The sequence below is a fragment of the Ostrinia nubilalis genome, chromosome 15, assembly GCF_963855985.1.
Source record: "Ostrinia nubilalis chromosome 15, ilOstNubi1.1, whole genome shotgun sequence".
Taxonomy (NCBI): domain Eukaryota; kingdom Metazoa; phylum Arthropoda; class Insecta; order Lepidoptera; family Crambidae; genus Ostrinia; species Ostrinia nubilalis.
The window spans coordinates 4,108,883-4,135,966 of record NC_087102.1 but is presented as its reverse complement, the minus strand read 5'-3'; the positions used below and the strand labels follow the sequence as shown (position 1 = coordinate 4,135,966).

Sequence of the window (27,084 nt, the reverse complement as noted above, 5' to 3'; positions counted from 1 at the left end):
TCCAATCAAAATAATAATGTTACCTACATTTCTAAAATTTACATTTAATATGATAGAAATGAATTTAACTTAACAAAAGTGCAAGACACTAGTAATGCTAAAAACTACAAAAAAAAAAAAATATCATTCGAGTAATTTGCTTCATTCTTGGGGTTATTGACCTCAGCGTGCCCCGCCGTTAAAATTACGGCTGGATGTACACGAAGTTACCGGGAAAAACATCTTGGCACTCAATTACTCAAATAACTACAATAAACATTATAATGCATCTGCCAAGTATTTAAAACATAATTTAGCATAGTGGAGACTGGAGAGATTACATTGACACAGCACATCATGTACCGTGCAATCAAATGATTTGTTTCGATGCCTCAACCACTGGTCAACCTCAACCGCAATCGCGCAACGTGTAACAGCCATCGGAAATTGGTCCCAGTTACAGTTACTTTTACATTTAAATACCCTGGAATTGCTCGCTGCACTCTATGATCTTGAAACATTTGCATCTCACCTACTTATTAAGAATAGACAATACAACGGTTATTGCCTAGTAAAAAAGGGGTAGTATACAGCACACAAATTTAAATAATATTGCTCGAGAGTTATGGAATTGGTGTGGTTGGGTGTAAAACGTGGTCATAGATTTCGAATCTCGTCAATCAAATATGGACACGTACTATGAATTTAGCAGACTACGCATTTACAGAAATTACATTTGGTATTCCAGAATTCGTCTTATTTGCAAGTACATTTACTATTCAAAATCACCAATGTTCTACGAATGCATCTTGGGAGTTAGACCCTATTTCCGAAGTTATTGATACTTTCACATTTAATGTAACTCTCTAAAGTTTTATACAAAACAAAAAAGAATGGCGCTAAGGGCATAGTAGTAACAAAAATCTGTTGTGTTCGCCCTTCAGAGTTGATCATCCTCTCCATGCGGATTTAACCCTGATGGTCGGCAACTTATCAGGCAATCGCTGTTGAGGCGGGGCGCACTTACTAATTCTCTGGATATGTTAATGACATGTTAATGATATGTTAATGACATCTTTCTCACATAGTACATACTAATATTATACAATATACTTCAGGTCTAAAATCATGGTTGTAATTCAAATTCAGCTCATTTATCGGAATACTCAACGGACAAATTCAATTATTCTGGTGTTAGTTACAGTACAGTACTCTCAATGGTTACCGTTTGACTTTATCTATACTGTTATATCAGGATATTACTACTAATGATTGTATCAAAAGTTTTCTCAAAAGCGTGTTTCGCCTTAGACCGCCTAAATATGACACTACTTGGTATTAAATTATCATTTCCCTGAAAAAATTTACAGTTAAGTGTATAACTCTTCCAGTTCTGGTTTCTGCACAGATAATGAATACTCCGAGTTTATCTAATAATATTACTAATAATATTTCATTGTATCCAGACTAAATATAAATTAAAGTAGGTAGATGAAATTGATAAAACATTAAAACCGGACTCGATTAATTTTATCAACCATTTATTATTGTACCTATATATTACCGTACATTATGGAAAACCTTGTACTATGCCCAGCCTCAACACTTAAATCTTACATTGACAGGACTATTGGTATACGCACAGATGATAATCTTTTTGTCAGTTACCAAAAACCACTTAAAAAGTGGTAACTCAGTGGAACTTCAAATTTGATAATATCGATTTTTATAGCGCTCATAATACCCGCCATTGGGGCTACGTCTGCGTCCACCGGGCTGGCGTTAATTTAATAATAATAATAAATAATTTAAAATTTGTAAGTCATTCGTAAGGCTTGCAAGCTGGTGGACCGAATCTTGTCAAGTAGGCATTTCTTAAATATTAGACTAGAAACTTACTTAATTTAACTTTTTGTGTGATTGTGATTTTGCTTACTGTTCGTTTCAAAACCATCATTAATTATTACGAAAGTAAACAATGTTTTGTTTATTTACTAAAATACCTTGAACAAGTTAATAGTTTCTACGGTTGTAATTTTTTCGATGCTCTAAACATCTGCATGTAAAACGTAATCATCTTCGGGAGAGATACGAAGTATAATTAAGAATCAAACGAACTTACCTGTGATGTTTGATATCTAATTATACGAGTGTCTTGACCGAAGATGATTACAGTCCCACCTCACCCGAGAATAATTACCCTTAACCGATCGAAAAAATTTGCTCTAAAATAATGACAAGAAATATGGCGGACCGCGGAATGTACTACGGTGCTGAGGAGTCAAAACACGTACTTTATTATATTTAAAACTTATATTTTTAAATAAATATTCTCTAAAAGTGTGATAAGGACGGCATCATCCCAGGTACTGCTGCATGTAAAACGTAATCATCTTCGGTCAAGACACTCGTATAATTAGATATCAAACATCACAGGTAAGTTCGTTTGATTCTTAATTAATATATGATATCAAAACGTTCAAAAGTTTGGCTGTACACGAGCACGTACACAAAATGTAGTGCTCTTTTATGAAATTTGTTAGTACTAAGGTTGAATTATTAAATAATCACTGTTAAATGTGATTAATTTATCACTTTTACCGCGACTGTCGGTAATTATTCATAATAACCGGTTATTATTAATAATTTTCAATTTATCACATTGACCGTAACATATGTATTTATAATGCGTGTAAATGTGTGCGTAATGTACCGAGTACGTTTATTTTAAAGTTACGCCAAGTCCATGAGACATTGATATACGTCAGTGTTTTGCGAGCTGTCATTGCCCTTCGCGCACTGTCATCGGCGAGGCAAGGCGTTTACGTTACGGTGCGGATTGTGTGTGCGTTGCAGTATGGACTTTAGTTGACTGCCTTTATGAGCACTCGAACGACATAAAATAATATGATACAATTATGTAAGGGTATTTTAAGATCACAAAGTTGGCAACTCCGATAGTTGGACGAAAACCAGCGCAAAGACCCTATCCTGTTTGACACCTATAATAATTGACAATAGCTGGCTCGGCGAACTTCGGCAAACTAATGTGACGTGAAGTGCCAAATCGCGGAAAATGTCGGAAGAAATACATGAATTTGCATGAATTATCATGAATAACAATAACCACTTATTTACCTCTCAGTGTCTTCAGGCAACTTAAAAAAAGTACATTGTGTGTTTTTATTATTATTTAGGCAGTTAAATACTGCACAGTATTTTTTACACAGTATTTTTTATTTTTTTTCCATAATACAAGAGTACGCGTGCGTGTGTCAATGCTCGCTCGTATCTCGTATGTGACGCCTTGTCGAATCGCCTCCTGTAGGTGGGCTATCGTGCGTGTTTTGTTTTCGATGTGAACTCGCGGAGATGAACAGGCCTGGTGATACCTTTAATGGTCACACAACATGTATTACCGCAAAGGCAACGAGCTTTGAACGTAAAGTGCGGACGTAATCTTGAGTGCTAGAAAGAAAAGACGGACATTATAGCGGCACAGTGTCTGGTTGTAACATCTCTTTGCTACTAAACACTTTCAAAGAGTATTGTCTTGAGACGATTTTGATCTGTCTTAACAAATGCTCTTTACTTGCAGAACTACGAAGCCCGCATCGACGCACTACAGCGCCAAGTTGAGGAGCAGAGCGTCACTATGTCTATGTACTCCTCCTACACGCCAGAGGACTTCCACAACGATGAGGATATATTTGGTAAGGCCTTATTACTATCTAAATAATAATATGTTTATTGACGCGCCGATTGACATCAATTGAATATCTAACTATAGGTCTAGTACTTACCTGACAATATGTCAGTGGCCCACGTATAGTTCCAAAATACTGAACTGTCATATCTATGACATTGACAGTGGGGCGCCACCGTCAATACCGGATCACTGGTTCCGATTTTTGCCATGTTGGAAACCATATAGTTGAAAGATGGTAGCGCCCCCCTGTCATTGAGTTTGGTGGGACAGTTCAGCGTGGGTCATCTATATTGGAGCGGCACGCGATGGTCTTTTTATGACACCAAACGTCAGTGAGATTTCAATTGTGCTTCAGACTTGTATGCTCTGTCTCGTCATAATAATATGTCAATGTCACCCATTCTGTGCCGCTCCCATACCTCGGCTACTGACTCATTTATATCTGACGTTGCATGACCTCACACTAATTTTCTTTTAGGGTCGCCGCATACGGGCTTCACTCATTCATAGTCACATTCACAGGCGGTCACCGGCGTCAACTTTGTTTGCTTGTGATTGTGGCGTGAAGCCCGTGTGCGGTGACCTTTATGTGTTACCTTTTATGTTATAACATTTTACCCGTGCCCATAGTGACTATACGCTCCCGTTTTAGTGAATCCCCTGTTTGAGACAGAGTGTTGGTCGGCGCGCGAGGTGGGGCTGGCCGCGTGGGCGTTCCGCAAGTGGAAGTACCACCAGTTCACCTCGCTGCGGGACGACCTGTGGGGCAACGCTATATTCTTGAAGGTCAGTGACGTTGACGTATAGATGACGTACATAGTGAGAGGAAAAAAGAACAGTGATATGGGTGGACGATCCGCGTGGGCGTTCCGCAAGTGGAAGTACCACCAGTTCACCTCGCTGCGGGACGACCTGTGGGGCAACGCTATATTCTTGAAGGTCAGTGACGTTGACGTATAGATGACGTACATAGTGAGAGGAAAAAAGAACAGTGATATGGGTGGACGATCCGCGTGGGCGTTCCGCAAGTGGAAGTACCACCAGTTCACCTCGCTGCGGGACGACCTGTGGGGCAACGCTATATTCTTGAAGGTCAGTCACCTTAGTGACGTATAGATGACGTAGATAGTGACAGGAAACTTTTCAGAGATCTGGATAAAAATAATACCAGTTCACGTCGCTGCGGGACAACCTTTGGGGCAACGATATATTCTTGAAGGTCAGTGCCCTTAGTGACGTATAGATTACGTATATAGTGACAGGAAAGAAGAACAGTGATATGGGCGGATATAGCGCCAGTTTAGCTTGCTGCGGGACGGCCTCTGGGGCAATGTTGTGTTCTTGAAGGTCAGTGACCTTAGTGACGTATAGATGACGTAGATAGATAGTGACAAGAAAGAATTTGCTTCATGATTATCTCCAGAGCAGGGTGCATTTTGAAAGTTTCCGATCCTGAAACCTTTTTAGGCGGTGACCCTCAAGGAAAATTCTTTTACTGACCTGCATTTTTATCCCGTTGCTTTTGAAGTGACTAACAACTGGTGAGACATACAACTGCATGTTTTTAAGCCATCATAAATTCCTACCCTTCGAAACTATCTACTCCACCCCACTAACACACCATACCACCCACAGGAAGCCAACGCAATATCAGTCGAACTCCGCAAGAAGGTGCAATTCCAGTTCACTCTGTTGACCGATACCGCGTACTCGCCGCTCCCTGCTGAGCTGGCCCCACGGGACGATGCCGATGACGAGTATAGACCCAGCGCGCCCACTGTCGTCGCCGTCGAAGTTACTGACACCAAGAATGGCGCTACGCATTATTGGACCTTGGAGAAACTGCGGTAAGTTCATATTTGTTTATCTCGAACAAAGAGTTATAACACTTTTGACGTTTGAGGTCATTGAAGGTTATGTAGGCAACAAGGTCATTAATTAGGTTAGGGAATATGTAACTGCTTATTCCCATGCAATTGAAATTACGAGTATTTTGAGGCTTTAAATAGTAATCTTAACGAATTGTTGCATCAAAAATTTTGTGTCATTCTACTAGGATAAGAAAATAATACGTTCTGAAACCAGTCGATTGGAGTATATTCAATAATTCAGCATCCAATAAGTAATGAGAGACAGAAATAATTTGACACAGACATAAACTTGAAACCTAGATAGTACAAATAAAAAAATTTTTTTGTCTGTGGTATTACATTTTATTTATAATTTCTAGTTGTACATAAGTATTTTAATTTTTATTCAAGCGTGATCCTGTCTTCAAATAACCCTCGTTGCAGTCATATCTTTATTTATTTATAAACTATTTCGTGTGAATTTATGTTATATGTACTTTTATTTTACGTATTTTCTTTAGGTACAGTCTCGACTTCAGTACATAAGAACTAATAGGCCTATTTTCAACAGTAATGGCCAAAAATAGTGTACTATTTATGTATTTTCACTGACTGTACTCCTATTTATGTTTGTTTCTTTTCCGTTGCGTTTTTTTGTGTTATTATTTCGTTTTTCTTCTCGTATGAGAAACGTAACCGACCTATTTTGCTGGTGCCGTGTTGGACGAACCCGTTCTTTTGTACAATTGTACGGAAAAATATGATTATGTATTATTATATTATGCTCTGTAGTTAGTTAACAATATCTACATATTTATTCAAGGGTAAGTATTTTCTATGATATTTATTACTGTATAGATTGCGATGTTTCAATCTTATAGCTTGTTTTAGTTGCCGCTTTTTCATTTTAGTTCTCCATATGTTTACGTGCTACCTTTTACATAATACTTATGTATAATAGATTTTTCATATTTATTAGAGAAGCAAATGATGAGAACGTGAATGTATAGTATGAATAGTAGTGTGTTTCGTCGGTGTGTTAGATGTGGTGTACATACACGACGTTACATTAGCTCTCATGAACCAACATAACGACCGAGTCTAGTCATTTGCTGGGAACGTGGACCAATGAGAGGACATGCTACCGAAATACGTAATAATGGACCTTCTTATTATCGATGTAACGTCACTAATTGATTGAAATTAATTCATTGCATATAGCGTTCAACATATTTCAACCATCTAATTGATTACATACATTATGGGCAACATGTAAAATAAAATGATTCTATAGATTTTAATTGACGTGTCTAAATCTTTCGCCAATGTGTGGCACAAAGGAGCTTGGAGATTAATGAGCTTTTGTGACTCATATGTCTTAGAAAATCAATCAATAAGTGCATAATGAATCTATGGATAAATAAATTCTTAAGGTAGTGTTAGTAAAATTTACAAAAAAAAAAAACAAGCGCAAGAATAATGACAGCGCTTCCAAAGTTTAACTTATTATCCGACCTTTTGAAGAATATTTTAACAAAAAATAAAAGTGCAAATGAAAAGGTCCAACGCACAACTCGCATGTCATCCCATACTCTCGTCCACCGCGGGGCGTTCGGGCGGTGCGCTGCAACCCTCTGTTATCCGTAGCCACCGCCTGGAGCTCATGCGGCAGATATACAACATGAACGGGAGCGCGTGCGAGGAGGACGACGAGCCGGTGCTCGAGCTGGCACCGCCGCCCGCCGTGGCCGCCCAGCTGGCAACAGCGCCCGGCGCCGCGCCAGACATACTGCAGTGCATATCGGCGTGCGCGCAGCAGACGCGCTTGTCGCTAGCCAACCTGCTGCCCTCGAGGTTTGTGCTCGCCTCGCCTCGCCTCGTCTCGCCTCGCCTCATGCCGGCAGTAGTACGTGTGCTCACACAGCTTACACTTCTATCGATGAGATCGTAGGTTTATGATGCTGGTGTATTCACACACTAAGTTACGCGTGATATTGGTTTCGATACTGACGCTCGAAAATGACAGTAACTGAGGTAAATTAATGAAAAAGTGTCGGGACCTCATTTCAAATTCATCAATAATAGAGGTTTATCTAATATCCAAGGGCCCTCTTTACTAGTAATAGAATATACCTTCCGAAAAGCAGGTTATAGCGTGAGCAAAATTCTTGATCTTTTAAACGCATCATTTAATCATATCGATGATATGCTGGCAGAATATTGCAATTTCAGTGTACAACTCGTGATTAGTATTCCTATTGGTAAGAATACAATATCTTATTGACCTGCTTACAGTGCTGTAGGTAGATTAATTAACCCGCTTGAAGTCCAAAATGATAGGTTCAAACAACAAACTCGTGATTGAGGCAAGGTGATGAAAAGGTAACTAATAGAGCACATTAATGTAGGACCATTTAAAATCAAAATCAGAACTCTCATACACTTAGAACTGTTATAACCAGCGTAGTATTTTAGATGGAGAACCTGTAGAGACCAAAATGTATGATAGACCATCCAGTCCTGCACTTGATCACCGTATTAGATAGTGAACCATATACTTGTGAAACCATAACCATGCTTGTGAAACCATCATTCTATTGACTATTGTTATTGACAAAATAAGGATTTACAAATTATTAAAATATGGAAATGTATGTAAATAACTTCGCCAAGATGAACTTATTTAAATAAAGCACTTTAGAATGATGGTATAGCTTTTAAGCTTATGTGTAATACCTGTGAAATTATTATGATTTGGTGTTTCCACACATTTTTCTTTGCGTATGCGTCGATGTTGTGTTGACGGAGTGATTTTGTAATGTATTCTTGACATTTAAATGACATTTTATTTTTAGGCATAAAAGTTAAGGTTTTTAATATGAAGAATTAATGCATTTCAAAATCAACTCATAATCCAGAATCCTGCACAAACCACCCTCATAATCAAACTACAAATATTACGATATCGTTATTTAACCAATAGCATTGTATACCTACTTAGATATACTAGTAATGTACACTTAGTTTGTATGATATAACTTTGTATGATATAACTTTCCCTGTCCTGTAGTATGAATACAACCTAGTAACTCACATTGTGAATCGATATGTTTTTGTATTCCTTTGTTGATTTATTTTATGTAACGATGTTGTGTATTAATCTGATTGTTCAAAATTTCGATGATACAATACCTATCGCTTTGTCATTGTCTTTTTTAAAATCACAAACTGCAATATGATGAAGCTTGCTGCGGCTGAAAGCTTTTTTTATACTAAAGAATGAAATATCTGTGTCTAGTCGAAAAAAAAGTTGTTGTAATTTTTTGCCAAATCACCGGCTATTTATGTTGTATCAAAATGTTTTTATAATGTCACTCTTTTAATCAAAACTGCAATGTTTGCTTAGCTGCAATTGTGTTGTTTAGATTTACATAAAATGATCACTATGTTACATAACCTTATATACGAAATTCCATTAAACTATTTGCAAATTGTCGTAATGGGATTTCGTGATACCCAAACTATCCCAATCCAATTTGCACAATCCTGTCAATCCAAATTCAATCTTGGACCCGTCACAATAAAGTTGTTTGTTCGACAGACAACGCCTGGAGCTGATGCGTGAGATGTATCACAATGAAGCGGAGCTGTCGCCGACGTCTCCCGATCACAACATCGAGTCCGTCACCGGCGGGGATCCATTCTATGACCGGTTCCCCTGGTTCCGCCTGGTGGGACGGTGAGTGACGTCATCAATTCATATCTTCCAACAGAAAGGTTGTAACAACTTCGAGTCAAGATTTCGTGAGTGCCTTAGGATCTTCCTAGTGCGACTGTGACTGACGTCATCAATTAGTATCCTAATCTTATTTTGGCTTGGGGATATTAGCAAGTGGGGTCAGTTTTCCTGAGCCACCATAGGTGTCGTACAGGACTCAATCATACTGAACAGCTTCACATAATTATTATTCATCGAATCATGGAATATCAATGTGCCACTTTTTTACCTGAGAAATCAATATAAACCAGTATCGTTCTAAAGCTGGACGCATATTTTATCTTTATACGAAAACCAATTTGCATGCCCAGGGATCCCGCTGTTTTTATCTTGTCTTCCATTCATCTAGTAGAAGTTGATCCATATTTTCGTCTCTGGCAGTAAGTAACGAAGTTAATAAATGTCATTTCCCACAACAGGAGCTTCGTGTACCTGTCGAACCTGCTATACCCGGTTCCACTCATTCACAAGGTAGCCATCGTGAACGAGAAAGGAGACGTCAAGGGCTACCTCCGCGTGGCCGTGCAGGCGGTCATCGACGCCGACAAGAGTGAGTTGTCAATGTCATGTTGCATAAAACTATTTGATGTGGATGATCCTGGAAGGATTGACCTGAAATAGTGACCTTTCTAGGGCACTTATACACGTCCCAAATATAGCTTGCCCTACTACCACTTTGGGACATCATATGGGCTGGTGCTGAGAAGAAGTGGCGGAAGAAACTCAGTCACCTTTGTCAGCCTGGGCGACACATAATTTAACTTGTTCTATACCGTTCTGTGTTCAAGCTCTACTGCTTGTTCTATGAAAAAACGATCGATCACACTCCCATAATTGCTTCATTGAAGCGTATGTTACTGATTGGTCCGGTATAATTTGTAGACAATGCTGAATTCGTAGCCGGCGTGAAGCAGTCGGCGAAGATATCGTTCGACGACGACGTCGCGCCCACGCGTTCCCGGCTCAAAGCGCTCACCAGCGTCGAGAAACACAACGCGCTCAATCTGGAGGAGCGCATCGCGGATGGACAGGACTCCAACATCAAGATTGAAGGTGAGTGACGTCACACGAGATGGCTTCAGAGCTCTAGACTTGGAGACCAGCTTCGAAAAGCATACAAGAACAAAGGAGTGTTACTTCTTTAAGTCGATAGTTGGGCTCGATTCTCATTTGTATGAAGAATCAGCCAATCAGTGTAATGTGCACACTTTCATACATGCCCATATTGATTAACAACTCGACCCAACTAACGGGCGACAAAAATCGGTGGTCTGCGCCTAAGCTAAAGAGGGGCGAGAATGGACCACTGTCCTAGGCTACCTAGTCGCAGTGAAAATCTATCTTAGATATAAATCCCGCCACGATTGTAAAATTGGAATCTGAACTCAGAGTTACGTAGTTTATTGTCGCTGTCAAGATTTCGTGGTTTCCTTTTTCAGCCAATATTAACCAGCTTGCTGTTTACAGAGATGGCCGTGGGCGAGTGCGACGCGGACAGCGGGCGCGGCGACAGCTCGCTAGCCTCAGAGCTGAAGGACGAGGAACTACCGGAGCACCTGGCGCTCGGCCGCGAGTTCACCTTCCGCGTCACCGTGCTGCAAGCGCACAGCGTGGCCACCGACTACGCCGACGTCTTCTGCCAGTTCAAGTGAGTGCGTAGGCTCAGCTGTCACCTGGCGCTCGGGTGAGCTCACCTTCCGCGTCACCGTGCTGCAAGCGCACAGCGTGGCCACCGACTACGCCGACGTCTTCTGCCAGTTCAAGTGAGTGCGTAGGCTCAGCTGTCACCTGGCGCTCGGGTGAGCTCACCTTCCGCGTCACCGTGCTGCAAGCGCACAGCGTGGCCACCGACTACGCCGACGTCTTCTGCCAGTTCAAGTGAGTGCGTAGGCTCAGCTGTCACCTGGCGCTCGGGTGAGCTCACCTTCCGCGTCACCGTGCTGCAAGCGCACAGCGTGGCCACCGACTACGCCGACGTCTTCTGCCAGTTCAAGTGAGTGCGTAGGCTCGGCTGTCACCTGGCGCTCGGGTGAGCTCACCTTCCGCGTCACCGTGCTGCAAGCGCACAGCGTGGCCACCGACTACGCCGACGTCTTCTGCCAGTTCAAGTGAGTGCGTAGGCTCGGCTGTCACCTGGCGCTCGGCCGCGAGTTCACCTTCCGCGTCACCGTGCTGCAAGCGCACAGCGTGGCCACCGACTACGCCGACGTCTTCTGCCAGTTCAAGTGAGTGCGTAGGCTCGGCTGTCACCTGGCGCTCGGCCGCGAGTTCACCTTCCGCGTCACCGTGCTGCAAGCGCACAGCGTGGCCACCGACTACGCCGACGTCTTCTGCCAGTTCAAGTGAGTGCGTAGGCTCAGCTGTCACCTGGCGCAAGGCCGCCTTAGGCCGAGTCCGCACTACGACTAAACCGCCGCTGTTTTTAACCACGTGATTTTATATAACCAAGTAAAACAAATTGTTGTGGCTTTTTCCTGCGTATACGTTTCGAGCGGTCTCGCGGTTTGGCGGTTTACCGCTTGCGGGAAAAAACCGTAGTGCGGACTCAGCCTTAAAGTGTATTTCCATTTTGTCTTTTTAGCCCTAAGTATTCACAACCAACGCAAATAAATGTGTATAAGCAGTGGTGTTTTAATTGCTGTGTTGATTCTACAGACGACGGCATATCAGGCCGCACACTGTTATATCTTACGAACTTGTAATGTGAGCTATTTTGCAATATGTGTGGTGTGATATACTGTTGACTGTACTTCATATTTATTAGTATAAACTAAGGCTGAGTTGCACCACCTAGCTTTGACGGTAACTATAACGATAACTGATGTTTTTTGTATGAAGTTTGACAGATTATTGATGTTTTCAAAGGTAAGATGGTGAAACCCAGCCTAAGTATGTTGGCCAAAGCTGTTTGTACCTGTTATTAGACATACTAAACTTCTATAAGTAAGATTTTCATGTAATTACTTTGTATGTAATGTTGTTGGTATGCTGGTTGTTATGATAGTATAACCATCTCTGTATAACATTTCTAAATAAGCTGAGTGAACTATCAACAAAGTTGACGCATGAACACCATAAGGCTTATATTTCTCCGCAGCGATTAGACCTAATCCCCGCCATGTGTCATTTGCTTCGTTTTAAATATTGGACAAAATCAAACCAATTGTGGGCTGGTCATTTCTCGTGCAAACGTACATTTTTAAAATTGATCATGCGTCGACTTTGTCGATAATATAGACAGCGCACGCTGAATGCGACGTAAGCAGCGTGCGCTGGACTATGCCAACATTTTCTGCCATTTTGTGTGAGTGGAAATAGAGGAACAGATGTACACAAGAATGTAAACAGAGTACTACCCGTTCGCGCTAAGTTTGCCGGTCCGTGGAATGCGCGTCCCCTCCCCCAACCACTATTAAACGCAATTAGTTAGTCATTAACGCAATTAATGTGTCTTATTTTACGCAAATACACAATATTTATCAATATTAATAAATAAAAATTATTTTCAACATAGTTTACTATAGTTATTATAGACACTTCTTTTCGAGTGACGTCATATCGCCAGCGGCAAACTTATCGCGAACGGATAGTACGACGCTACGACCGCGGTCCATTTACTAGCGGTGCAACAAATAGGCGGCCACCCGCGCCGGGTCATCTATGAGCATACTTTGTTATGCCCAATGGCGGCGCGCGAGTGCGACGCAGACGGACGCCGCACTATGCTAATGTCTTCTGCCAATTCAAGTCTAAGCCTGGTCCGTGAGCACGTAGAATTTTGTCCAATGACCCCAAGCTACCCATCCCTATCGCTCGCGCTTAATTATGTTGCTGTTGCGCTCGCACACTCACTGCGGGCGCCCGTCGCACAGTCGCGACAGCAATATAATTACGCGCGAGCGATAAGGATGGGTAGCTTGGGGTCATTGGACAAAATTCTACGTGCTCACGGACCAGGCTTTAGGGACTACGCTAAAACGCAAGAACGTGCCTGTATCGAAACATAGTATAAGCAGACGGTGTGATGCGGACGCGTGAGACGGGATTTCACGAGCGAAGGAGAACGGCACCTTCGCGCTGCCATTTCTGGATCTACCAGTAATAGATTGAGAGATGGCGGCGCGCGGGTGCCATACACAGCGGGCGCCGGACTACGCTGAAGACTTCTTCAAGAGTAGGGACTACGCTTAAACTTATGCAGGCTCACGCAAGAACGTATCTGTATCGTAACATAGTATAAGCAGCCAGTGTGATAAGTGTGATGGGATTTCACGCGGGAAAGGGAGCAGGCACCCTCGTGCTGCCATTTCCGGATCTACCATGTGTGGATTCGGAAATGGCGGCGCGCGAGTGCCACACAGACAACGGACCTACGCTGACGTCACCAGTTCGAGTGAATGCACAGATTAGAATATACTTATTTATATTAACCGGCAGACAGTGGTGACTGAGTTTATTGCGGCGCTTCTTCTCAGCACTTGCCAAATGTTGGTCTCGAAGCGCTGGTAGGGTAAAAACATTATGAGACATGTAGAGGCTCCTTAAGAGCAAAATATTTGACGATTTGTAAGCACTATACAGGGTGACTTTGTTATCAGTATCCAAATTTTTTTAATAAGCTCGTTAGAACAATTTGACAATACAACTTTATCGTAATTATTTTTAATTGTGGTATTTTTCTAAAAATAGATATTGAAAGTCTAATCCGCGGGTGCCCATATCTTAAGTTTTAAAGGTTATTGCTTATTTTCGCTCACCATTATGTCTATTAAGCTTTGCAGTTAACTGTGTGTACGTATTTTTCCATGAACGAAGCAAATTTTCCACGTAAGTCAATTTGGAAACCGCGCGCAGCGGATGAAAATAATTAAATATGGAGAAAAAAGTTTTGTTTTCTTTACGTAAATCAATTAAGTTACTGATTCTCAGTCGATCCTGAAAATTTGGATACTGATACAAAAATCACCCTGTATAATAGTCTATACAAATAAAGAAATTTTGACTGTGACTTTAGAAGCCTACTCTAAAACTACGCTAAGTCTACGAAAAATTCATACGTGATACGGATTCTACGATTCAACTAAGGGGAGCCGTCACTCGCGCGCCGCCATCTCTGGGTCCGCCGAATGTACGCACTCAGAGACGGCAGCGGGCGAGCGTGACGCAAACATCGGCCCGACTACGCTTATGTCTTCTGCCAGTTGGAGTAAGTTCTTCTTTTTGTCACCAGCCAGGAACATTGTATACCGCCACAATGTGTAAAATAGGAAAAAAAGGATAAATGATGTTTCAATTCAACATGGTTTATCCTTTTTTCCTCTGTGTATTATGTGTTGTAAAGATTCATATTTAAATCAAATGTGCCGATTGTATTGGTTTTGTAATTTGTAGTTCTTAATGTGTCCAAACAAATGTTTTATCTTTATTTGTTTGTTATAAATGTAAAAGAAGTTGCAAAAACCAACCCAACCACGCTCCAATTTCCGACTTCAACAAGAAGTATCTCAAAAAATTGCTAAGAATTTGTATGAAAATAATGATATACTTTCAGTGATCACCCTTACTGTAGAAATATTACTATAATAATTATATAAATATAAATAAATTGTGATAAATCGGGAGAAAAAAGCGACAGCTATTAAAAGACTAATCGGAGTTCAGATTTAATATTGTGCTATGTTGTTGTGTTAATTGTATAGTTATTGTCTGTTCTCTATAGCTGTGCCTTAAATAAAATAAATAAATGAGATATTATTATTTTTCATAGCTGTCGGACGTGGGGTAATTTTCTATGAACGTTGCAACTTCTCCTTTAAGATCCAAGTAGAGATGGGTTTGTAGCCAGCTAGTTTGGATAATAACTGATTATTATCTATTAATAGCCATTAATAGCCATCCATTGGCTAGTAACCCTGCTATTAATAGTTTCTTACGTTTTTTCTTCCACCTTTAAAATCAAATCAATATTAAAATCAAATATAACTCAAAGAAACAAAAAAGAACTAAAAAAACATCAATGTAATTTATATAAACGACATTGTAGTTAAAAAAGAATCTAAATATATAAAAGGAGAAACTGACTGGCTTAGTGACAGATCAACGCACAGCCTAAACGGCTAAACGTAGGCACTCGAAAGGAAGGGACGTAGCTTAAATACCGTAGAGGTGCACTAAGAAAGGAATTACCGAAATTCCCAAGGGAACGGGAATTAGCGGGAAAATCCTTTTGTATGAAAAATCTAAACCGCTTAAGTCAGACGCTTGAAATTTGGCATGTAGGTACATTGGTAAACTTAAAGCTTAGTTACAACAAGGAATTCCCGAAATTCCCACGGGAACGGGAATTAGCTGGAAAATACTTTTGTATGAAAAAAGTATACCGCTTAAGTTAGACGCTTCAAATTTGCCATGTAGGTACCTTAGTAAGCTTAAAGCTTAGTTACAACAAGGAATTCCCGAAATTACCACGGGAACGGGAATTAGCGGGAAAATCCTTTTGTATGAAAAATCTAAACCGCTTAAGTTAGACGCTTGAAATTTGGCATGGAGGTACCTTAGTAAACTTAAAGCTTAGTTACAACAGGATTTTCCAAAATTCCCACGGGAACGGGAGTTAGCGGGAAAAACCATTTGTATGAAAAAATCTAAACCGCGTAAGATAGATGAAGGGGTAAAACGGGATCCACGCGTACGAAGTCGCGGGCGGCCGTTAGTGCTTAATAACAGGCGACACTAAAAAAATAGGTACATAAAATACCCAGAAAATGTCCATAAATAGTAAAAACTCACATATTTTTTTACTTTTTTTGTCGATAAAAATAGGTTTAGTAGTTCCGCCTATTTTCGTATGTGCACTTTCTTAAGACTCACAATGTACTAGCGGCCGCCCGCGACTTCGTACGCGAGGATCCCGTTTTACCCCCTTCATCTATCTTACGCGGTTTAGATTTTTTCATACAAATGTTTTTTACCGCTAACTCCTGTTCCCGTGGGAATTTTGCAATATCCTGTTGTAACTAAGCTTTAAGTTTACTAAGGTACCTGCATGCCAAATTTCAAGCATCTAACTTAAGCGGTTTAGATTTTTCATACAAAAGGATTTTCCCGATAATTCCCGTTGCCGTGGGAATTTCGGGAATTCCTTGTTGTACCTAAGCTTTCAGTTTACTAAGGTACCTACATGCCAAATTTCAAGCGTCTAACTTAAGCGGTTTAGATTTTTCATACCAAAGGATTTCCCGCTAATTCCCGTTCCCGTGGGAATTTCGGGAATTCCTTTCTTAGTGCACCTTTACGGTACCTAAGCTACGTCCCTTCCAAATTTCAAGTGCATACGTTTAGCCGTTTAGGCTGTGCGTTGATATGTCACTAAGTCAGTCAGTTTCTCCTTTTAACGTGGTTTAGATTTTTTCATACAAATGTTTTTTCCCGCTAACTCCCGTTCTCGTGGGAATTTTGCAATATCCTCTTGTAACTAAGCTTTGAGTTTACTAAGGTACCTGCATGCCAAATTTCAAGCGTCTATCTTACGTGGTTTAGATTTTTTCATACAACTGTTTTTTCCCGCTAACTCCTGTTCTCGTGGGAATTTTTCAATATCCTCTTATAATTAAGCTTTGAGTTTACTAAGGTACCTGCATGCCAAATTCCAAGCGTCTATCTTACGTGGTTAAGATTTTTTCATACAAAAGGATTTTCCGGCTAATTCCCGTGCCCGTGGGAATTTCGGGTATTCCTTTCTTAATGCACCTCTACGGTACCTAAGCTACGTCCCTTCCAAATTTCAAGTGTTAAATTTGTAAACTATGAAGGGATATGTTTAATCATTAGTATAACATTAATAGCAGGGTTACCATCTGAAATCGGCTATTATTGGCTATTAATGGCTAATAACTGCTTTTAATCCGTTATTAGCCAATTGCTATTAATCGGATTATTAGCACTTACCCATCTCTAGATCCAAGTAATAAATGTATGTACTTATAATATTATTTATTAGTAACTAATTATATAAGCCAAAGCTGTGTGTAACTGTTATTGTCATGCATATTGCATACATACTAAAATTATTTAAATAAGATTGTCATGTAATTGTTTTGTAATGTGTTCCTGTGCAAATTAAATGAATTTGATTTTGTAAATGTAATGTAATGTTTATTTTAATTTTTTTCGCAAAACATACAGTGAAACAATAACAGACTAAAAACCACTGCTTAAGAAACTAAATACCATTTACATGTTTTCGCATTTGTGTAACAATATAATTAAATAATGTTGTTGGTATACGTTAATAAATAAAATAATTAATTGAATGACATTACATATTGTTACAGCTTCCTACATCGCAACGAAGATGCGTTCTCGACGGAACCCGTCAAGAATACAGGAAAAAATACACCACTCGGTTTCTACCACGTACAGAATGTAAGTCCTTAGCTGTTTGGTCTTGATTTTATTTTTAACTCCCTTAACCAGGCTAAAAAAAGTCATTAGTTTTCAACCGTATCTTTACGGCATAAAGTTCAAATTGATGTGGATACCAGAGCCTGGTTTAGGGTTAACAAAATATGTGTTACTAACTGACAATCGCATTTTTCCGCAGATCACGGTACCTGTGACGAAATCGTTTGTCGAATACATAAAAACGCAACCGATTGTTTTCGAAGTGTTCGGTCACTACCAGCAACATCCATTGCACAAGGTGAGAATTTATAAACAAATACCTACATAAGACAAAAGTTTATGTCTAAATTGCACCGTTTCTTTTATTAGTTTTGTGTGGTGTGCAGTAAAAATAATATCTATCTATCAACTTTATCTATCCAGGTATCTTAAATTGAGGCACTACAAGTTTCCTTCGTTCATGAAATTCCAAATTAATCTTGTTGTTATTAATTCAAAGTAGATTCACTTTAAGCTGGCACTTTGCACGTTAAAACTTGTGTAAATATGACAACCACATCACTAAAGTACGGCCAACAAGAAGCGATATCAAATGTAAACAAACCCAATGTCATGGTCATTTAGAATAGCAGGGGTGCATAACTTTTTAATAGTTAGATTACATATTTTTGTAGACAATATAGTTTTAAAAAATATCTGGCAAACCATACCACATAAACCATACCATACAAATAGATGTTTTATTGAATTTTGTTATTGTTATAATTTTATTGTATAATGTAGATTTAAATTAAATAACCAGAATAATAATAACATTTCTGCCTTACAATGTGCCCGGTGTATGGCAACAGGCTTACCCCTTTTTCATCGAGACTTAAATATATCGGAATAATAAAATAAGAACCGACAAGTAATAGATTCGCCCTCGTGAATTGCAACAACTATGTATGTCCAAATGTTGACGAACCCGTCTAACTTTGACATGTTTTGGCGGGAGAACGAGACATTACGACAAATACACAAGATGGGAAGAGACAGATTAGATTGTCAACTCGACAGTGGAATCGACCTTTTGTATCGCTGCTAGTTGGCCGTACTTTACACTTCTGTCCATATTTACCGGCGTGCAAAATTCGCCGTATTAAAGTGTTGAAACTTTTGTTGTTCGATAGCAGCAAAGCTTTGTTATGCAGGACGCGAAGCAAGACGGGGTGGTCGCCGGGCGCACGCCGCCCCGGCGTATGCTGCCGCCTTCTATTCCAATCTCGGCGCCGGTTCGCAGCCCTAAGTGGGGCGCTGCTAGTGTTGCACCTCCCTGCTGCTCGAGCCATCTGCATTCTAAACACGATCTGCTGGTCTGGTTCGAGATTTGTGAACTGGCGCCTAGTGGCGATTACGTGCCTGCGGTGAGTATTGTGCTCTCATAGGCTCTAATATTTTAATGATTTTAATCGAAATTAGTCACTAAGTTACGGCCAATTCTTCACGACACCACAATAGAGAATTTCTTGGTCTGCATCTCTCTTGATTTAAAGAGATGATAATACTGAAGTGAAATTCAACTTCACCTGGAATCCTAAATCCGAAGACGCCTAGACAAAAGAAGCCCTAGTTTATTGTAAAAACTTGTACGTACCTAACTCCAAACCTCTCATTCGTCGTTCCGTATAATTTCTATTAAACCTAACCTGATAATAGCTAAAATAGTAAGACACGGGTCTTAACGCGACGTTTATTAATGAGTTACATTATGTACTCACGGCTTGACGTTTCGGCTGCTATGCTGCAGCCGTGGTCACAAGCAGACGTTAAGACCCGTGTCTTACTATTTTAGTTGAAATGGAACGCGAAAGTTTAAAATCTGATAATAGCTGATCAATTTCTACCGGATTTTGAACTTACCAAATAATTTTCTAATTTCATTTTGAATCTCATTGACGTGAAATATAAGGTTCAAATTGCAGTAAATTTGAATAATAACAGTAAGTTTCAAATACATCCACTCTATTTCGAACCTTACCCACACCCTCATAAGATTCAACATCCATCCACCATCTGAACACAACATCTCTTTACCAGGTGGTAGAACACAGCGACGACTTACCCTGCCGCGGGCTATTCGTGCTGCACCAGGGCATCCAGCGCCGCATCCGCATCACCATCCTGCACGAGCCCTCGTCTGACCTGCAGTGGGCCGATGTCAGGGAGCTCGTTGTTGGTAAGTAAAGTTAAGCTTTTTGTACTCTGTGATAAGGGCAATAAAGTTTAAAGTCCAGCGACGCGTCCGCATCACCATCCTGCACGAGCCCTCGTCTGACCTGCAGTGGGCAGATGTCAGGGAGCTCGTTGTTGGTAAGTAAAGTTAAGCTTTTTGTACTCTGTGATAAGGGCAATAAAGTTTAAAGTCCAGCGACGCGTCCGCATCACCATCCTGCACGAGCCCTCGTCTGACCTGCAATGGGCCGATGTCAGGGAGCTTGTTGTTGGTAAGCATAAACAAAATCATCCATTGCTTTTATTTTTATGAATGCTTTTGTTTTCAAGTTTTAAAAGATTCACTTTGAGATGCAATAGGGTATTTGACACCACCAATCAATTGATGTACTTTTATGAACAGTCAAAACGAGACTCCCATCGATTTTATATTACAATACAAACCGATGACGTCACCGTCTTGCCACTTAATTGATGAACTTTTTATCAATTACAAGGCAATGTATTGTTAAAAGCACGTGAGGTTCCTGGATATTAATATGTCAAACAAGTTTTTCGTTTCACTATACAAACTTTGGATCCCTCTTTTATCCCATTTTGGAAAATAGTTTCTTAGTGAATGACTGCGTCATATTAACTCATCTGCGAGCCAAATTGCATCGAAATCCGATCAGTGGTTTGAGCTTTGTATTGATAAATCAATCAGTAACGGTTACCTGATTATACATAGATTTTGTGGAGCTACTTGCTGACTTTGTAACCTTGTTTCAGGCCGCATCCGCAACACGCCAGAGGCTAACGAGGACACAACAGACGGCGACGAGGATGGCGCGCTCTCGCTCGGACTCTTCCCGGGAGAGAGGCCCACGCTCGACGACAGGGCCGTATTCAGGTACATTCCTTCTTTTGTTTCTTTGTGAATCTAAAATCTAAACTACACTATATCGGTCAGATATCTATTTTCTAACATGTTGCAGTAAGATTATTGAGATTGAGATTAACCCCTAATAATATGGCCATTGGCCAGGCCACAAATTTTGACTAAGATGTGTGGTTTATAGAAAACTTATGATTCGGATTTACGTAGATAAAATCACCATAAAACTTAGTACTTTTTAGTTTGCAAGCAATAGGTATGTATTAGCATATTTTTACCGATCATTTTCTATTGCTATATCTATCAAAATAGGAGCAAAAGGTCTCTATTTTTTTAGCATCAAATGAAATAGGGATTATTGTATAACTTCTCTCTTCCCCAGGTTCGAGGCGGCGTGGGACAGCAGCCTGCACGGCTCGCCGCTGCTCAACAGGGTCAGCGCCAATGGAGAAGTGGTCTACATCACGCTCAGCGCTTACCTCGAGGTAAATAATAATAACCCTGCTAGAACTAATATAAAACTAACACTAACCTTATGTAGCGCTAATAATTCTGTAGAAGAATAGTCAGATTATTAATGGGTGAGAAAACCTGACGTTTCATCGAAGCTGCTAAACACCTTTGACAGGTGTTTATATTGACAGTTACTACAAATCATAAGCTAACGATACCGAATACGCATCTCTAGATAAAATACGCTTGCAGATCCCATCTCTCAAAATGCAAGTTTGTATTTTTCCATCTCTGTCGATGTGGCCCTTAGATTTGATGTATACTTTGCAAACTATAACCATAGTATTATTTTTCACTATAGGTGGAGAACTGCGGCAGACCAGCCATCATCACAAAGGACCTATCCGTGGTAGTGGTGGGTCGCGAGGCCCGCTCGGGACGTTCCCTAAAACGGGCCCTGTTCGGGCCACGCGCCGCCCGCGCAGACCGCATCGCCGGATTATACGAGCTGAGCCTTCACCGGGCTTTGGAGCCAGGTACGGTTGCTACATCACTAGGACCCGTCATTTGTGGTGGGTTGCGCGGCCCCCGGGCGTTCCCTGAAACGGGCCCTGTTCGGGCCGCATCGCTGGCTTTTACGAGCTGAGCTACTTCTTCTCTTGGATGTTTTTTAAGAGACGAGTATAGAAGAAATAATTTTAATAAGCAAAACATCAGGATTTCCCAACCCGTTTGATCAGCATAGGAAGTCTAGGCAAAATTTTCCATTTGTCTTTGGTAATTTGGAGAGGTTCGTGTTCCTAACAAAGACTAAAGCCCATATTCACAAACGTTACTATGAGGTCTCACAGTGCGCGTGGACGCACAGGGTGACACACGAACCAATCACAGAGCTCTATTCAACGCTGTGCCTTCGATTTGCTGCTTCACTTAAGCAAGCATCGTTTGTGAATACGGCCGTAAATGACCTGATGAAAATAATAAATATTGATTGAGTTGCAACTTTAACGTAAACACACAATTAAATCTGTTTTTAATTTATTATGCTACACGTTTATTTTGACGACATTATGGTTTCTACAGGTGTACAGCGACGACAGAGGCGCGTATTGGACACCAGCGGGACGTACGTGCGAGGCGAAGAGAACCTCCACGGCTGGAGGCCACGCGGGGACTCGCTGATATTCGACCACCAGGTCAGTGGATACTTTACGACTGAATATATAAAATTAATGTCTCGTCAATCACTTGGTTTTATCCTTGATTAAAAACTAACGCTGTTTTCGTCAGTGATTTTTTGTGCCTTTTCTGAATTACTACATATTTTTTATGATGGTGTTTTGATCACTTGGTGGTAGAACAACGAACAGAACAGCTTCGAGCTTAGCTTAGCGATGTGGTGCCCCATAAAAAATCCAACCGTATTCTTTTCGTTTCATACCAGGAACATTGCGACATTCCAGTTCAAATTCAAATCACTTACTGCAACTGCTTCTGATGTTCAGTGTTGGCTCATGGCTTTAGTGTATGGATGGATACTCGATCATATGCAAGCTACTGTGGTGTAATTTGGCTCTTATATCGCATATTAGGGGGCGTCCATTTATTACGTGAGACGTTTAGGGGGGGAGGGGGTCAAGAAAAACCTCACTAAATCTCACGTAGGGGAGAGGGGGGATCTCGACAAATATCACGTAATTTTTTTTCGTGTAAGAAAAAGGATGACATTGCGAGAAAACTGGGTTATTTTAAATTAAAAAAAAAATATATTTTGTGATGATAATGATAAATTATTCAATTTTTTATTCTAAACCTTCTAAACAATAAAGAAATTAGGAGAAACTGTTTTTTTAATATTAAATCCTAATCTAAGCATAGATAACCCATTTACATTGCAAATAATATGCATTTTAAGAAATCTCACGTGAGATTTTGGGGAGGGGGAGGGGGTCTTTAAAAATCTCACCAAATCTCACCAAGGGGAGCGGGAGGGTTGAAAAATTGCCAAAATTGTCTCACTTAATTAATGGACGCCCCCTTACTAAGACGTTACTTTGTCCTCAGTGGGAGTTGGAGAAGATGACGCGGCTGGAGCAGGTGGGGCGCACGCGGCACTTCTTAGCGCTGCGCGAGCGACTGCGCCACGGGCACGACAACTCCGTCGCGCCCAACGACTTCACCAAGACGGAGAAGGTGGGTTCTGTGCACTTGTGTTAAGGTTCAAATTGGTTTGAACATCCACGACAACTCCGTCGCGCCCAACGACTTCACCAAGACGGAGAAGGTGAGCTAATAATGTGGGCTCTATGTGCGTGTGGTAAAGTTCAAGTTTCTGGGAACATCGTATTTGGGTTAGGATCAACGATTGTAATTGGAAGACATTCTGGCGCTGCGCGAGCGTCTGCGCCACGAGCACGACAACTTCGTCGCGCCCAACGACTTCACCAAGACGGAGAAGGTAGGTTCTGTGCACTTGTGTTAAGGTTCAAATTGGTTTGAACGTCTTATTTGGGTTTGGATCAACGATTGCAATTAGAAAACTTTCTGGCGCTGCGCACCAAGACGGAGAAGGTGGGTTCTGTGCACTTGTGTTAAGGTTCAAATTGGTTTGAACGTCTTATTTGGGTTTGGATCAACAATTGTAATTAGAAAACTTCCTGGCGCTGCGCGAGCGCCTGCGCCACGGGCACGACAACTCCGTCGCGCCCAACGACTTCACCAAGACGGAGAAGGTAAGACGATCGTGGAAATTAGGTTCTACGTACTTGTGCTATGCTATGGTTCAAACTTGATTGAACTTTGTTAGGTCAACATAATGATGAACATTAAGGTAACACTGGAATTTGGATTCAATTCACTCGTATTAAAGTTCACCGACTTAAAAAATACGTTTAAGTGATTCTGTTTAGGCTTGTTTTCCCAATGATCCAACTTCTTCAGCTGAAGTTTAAGGACTCAAACTGAAGAAGCTCTTAAAACTACCAGCGCGCGTCCTTAGAAATAGATAGGCTCATTTGTATTCTTATAAGTAATGCAAGTTTAGTTTAATCTTCTTATCATATAATGTCATACGTCAAACAATAGCCCTCAAAATTGATTTTTTGTGATCTATGTATGTATGTGTAACCAGGCCTGTTCATCTCCGCGAGTTTACATCGAAAACAAAACACGCACGATGGCCCACCTACAGGATACTATTCGACAAGGCCTCACATACGAGCGAACATTGACTCACGCACGCGTATTCTTGTGTATGATGGAAGAAAATAAAGAAAATGGTGTACTAAATACTGTGCAGTATTTAAGTATGATGGAAGAAAATAAAGAAAATGGTGTACTAAATACTGTGCAGTATTTAACTGCCTAAATAATAATAAAAACACAGAATGTACTTTTTTAAGTTGCCTCAAGACACTGAGAAGTAAATAAGTAGTTTATATTATTCATGATAATTCATGCTAAATAATGTATTTCCTCCGCCATTTTCCGCAGTTTGGCACCTCACGTCACATCATTTTACCGAAGTCAGCCCTATAGCTTCGGCGCAGTGCCGATCACTGACGTTTGTCAACAAAATGGTGCTTGACTCTTAAGACAGGCTAAATTACACCATATTGTTAATGACATTGAGCATACATTTTTTTAAATACCTTCGCGAAGTAAAACTTCTGTACGTAGTACTTATTATTATTCTGTGGTATAACCATCACACTTATCACAGGAGGTATCCAACATGGCGGCGAAGGCGGCGGCGGAGTGCGCGCACGCACCACGCGATGAATCCGCGCACCAGCCGTGGGAGATGACGCCGCGCGAGCGCGAACTGGCTACGAAATACATCAAGCTCATACAGGGTGAGTGTATACACAATGTAGCTGTGCAGATTCTGCCATACAGCAGAAGCAACGGCCATGCATGATCTCTGCTCATGCGGCCCGCTTATGAGCAAAAGAAGTATCCATCTCGGGCGACACATCATGCACCCGGATGAGATAGCAGATATCACGCTCCAAAGAATCTGGAAATTTACAGACTCAACGGGACTCAGCAGTGAACTCTAAACACAAGGGCTGCCACAATAGATCAAATCTGGTCGAGCTGGCGCAAATGAAGGCCCAAAAAACCAATAATAATAATAATACACAATGTAATACAACAACCGTAACTGTGTAACAATCGGGCTATGTGGAAATTGAGGGAGGCTTATGTTCAACAGTGTACGTCCTGTGGCTGAAATGATGATGATGGTGAATCTAACATGTAACTGTAACATTTTGTAGTTTGTAAAGTATGATATCGTGAAAATCACGCAGAACTGACGGCTGATGGGGCAGCAAAGTTCTGGAATAAGCCTCATATAAATTCTGGAATGGAGTCAAAGCATCGAGAAGCGTAGCGTAGGACATCCATCCACAAGGTGGACATGACCTTATAAAGGTTGCAAATATGCACTGGATGCGAGTTGCTTTCTGAGGCTGATCTGGAAATAATTGGGGGAGGCCTATATATTCAACATTAGATTCTTGAGCTGAAATTGCGATGATGAAAAAAGAGTTCTGTTCGAACTTATGGAAAGTGGTAACTTCCTATCGATACAACCGCCTGAATTCTACCGTTTTGATTTTGTATTTGCTTTATTATGTTTATTTTGTGTACCTTGAAAATTATCTATTTATCTAGCTCCAATTATTTCTTAGGTGTAAGCCCTTTGCAGGGCACTTACCCAGCCATATCTATTCGCAGGTCGGATAGGCTCCGGCGGCAAGGAACTAGAAGCGGCCGGGTCGCCCGCTACCCCAGTCGACGAAGGCGTGTCGGCCGACCTGTCTACGCCCAGCCTGCTGTCGTCCATCCACAGCGCGAGCAGCTTCGAGTTAGTGCTACACCTTTGCGTTAAACTGATATCTAAGTTAGATCCCATCTTTTGTTTTTTTCACCGCTTCGATGGTGGCTGGAGGGGAATGGTGTGACAGTTGGGAAGAAGAAGAGGTGCGGTTTCGGTGTATTGGTGTGGGTGATGGAGATGGAAATACATTGAAATCGCTGTTGGAAAGAGTGATCAGTTAGCTTTAGTTTCATAGTCCTAGTCCTATTTAGTTTAAATCTTTTTGACATTCACGTAAGTGAAACGTTTTGAACAATAAAGTCAGGCAACTTATTACTTATTGTGTTCAAATTTTCAAATTTAATGAGATTGTTTATCTGATTTCATAGGTAATTATTTGTATTTTATTATAAACATGAAAATTGTGTTTTTATGGTCCAGGAAAAAAAACATATCAAAGTAGATCATAATATCGCACATTTGGTCCAATAGCATTATACCAAACTTAGTAACTTGAGCAGTGTTTTTGATTCGCCGAATTACGCTATTCAAAATTTTATTACTGACTAAAGCTACTCGATCACTCGCCGCATTTGTTCCCTTAGCTCGCGTCATATCTCGTCAGCTACTATGACACCCTACGAGCCGAGCACCACTGGTAAGGGACTTCGCTTCATAACATGGCCCTGAAGGTTTGGGAGTTTTAGAACCGCACAGTGCGTTAACTTTTGCTCGCTATTTATATTGGTTGGTGAAACCTGTTATCTTTTCTATCCCTTTTCTGTTTATTTTTCTCTTCATACATTATTTCGCCTAGCTTATTTCAACAAATCAATAAGAAATCTGCTGACGAATCTGTACTTACTTCAAAACATTGACTTATTTAAAAAAAACTTATTTTATGTCACTCACATGTTCGACTATCTAACCTCTATTGAAGATATGATTTGTCAGCAGATTTAGTAATTTATTTTAGATACAAATTTTACTTTTACT

General features: G+C 40.7%; 1 protein-coding gene across 1 annotated transcript in view; it reads left to right on the top strand.

Annotated features, from left to right (window-relative positions):
- The window catches only part of LOC135078608 (kinesin-like protein unc-104), a 162,576-nt gene that overhangs the window by 120,946 nt on the left and 14,546 nt on the right, over positions 1-27,084 (top strand). Inside the window, exons 18-37 of the mRNA XM_063973137.1 lie at positions 3,578-3,692; positions 4,341-4,474; positions 5,324-5,535; positions 7,186-7,392; positions 9,140-9,277; positions 9,736-9,866; positions 10,199-10,369; positions 10,784-10,964; positions 17,650-17,740; positions 17,919-18,017; positions 18,913-19,125; positions 19,799-19,937; positions 20,705-20,825; positions 21,193-21,295; positions 21,625-21,799; positions 22,347-22,459; positions 23,328-23,460; positions 23,913-23,995; positions 24,985-25,117; positions 26,007-26,172. Coding sequence (XP_063829207.1) covers positions 3,578-3,692; positions 4,341-4,474; positions 5,324-5,535; positions 7,186-7,392; positions 9,140-9,277; positions 9,736-9,866; positions 10,199-10,369; positions 10,784-10,964; positions 17,650-17,740; positions 17,919-18,017; positions 18,913-19,125; positions 19,799-19,937; positions 20,705-20,825; positions 21,193-21,295; positions 21,625-21,799; positions 22,347-22,459; positions 23,328-23,460; positions 23,913-23,995; positions 24,985-25,117; positions 26,007-26,172 — 2,858 coding nt within the window. The remainder of the gene's footprint in view (positions 1-3,577; positions 3,693-4,340; positions 4,475-5,323; positions 5,536-7,185; positions 7,393-9,139; positions 9,278-9,735; positions 9,867-10,198; positions 10,370-10,783; positions 10,965-17,649; positions 17,741-17,918; positions 18,018-18,912; positions 19,126-19,798; positions 19,938-20,704; positions 20,826-21,192; positions 21,296-21,624; positions 21,800-22,346; positions 22,460-23,327; positions 23,461-23,912; positions 23,996-24,984; positions 25,118-26,006; positions 26,173-27,084) is intronic.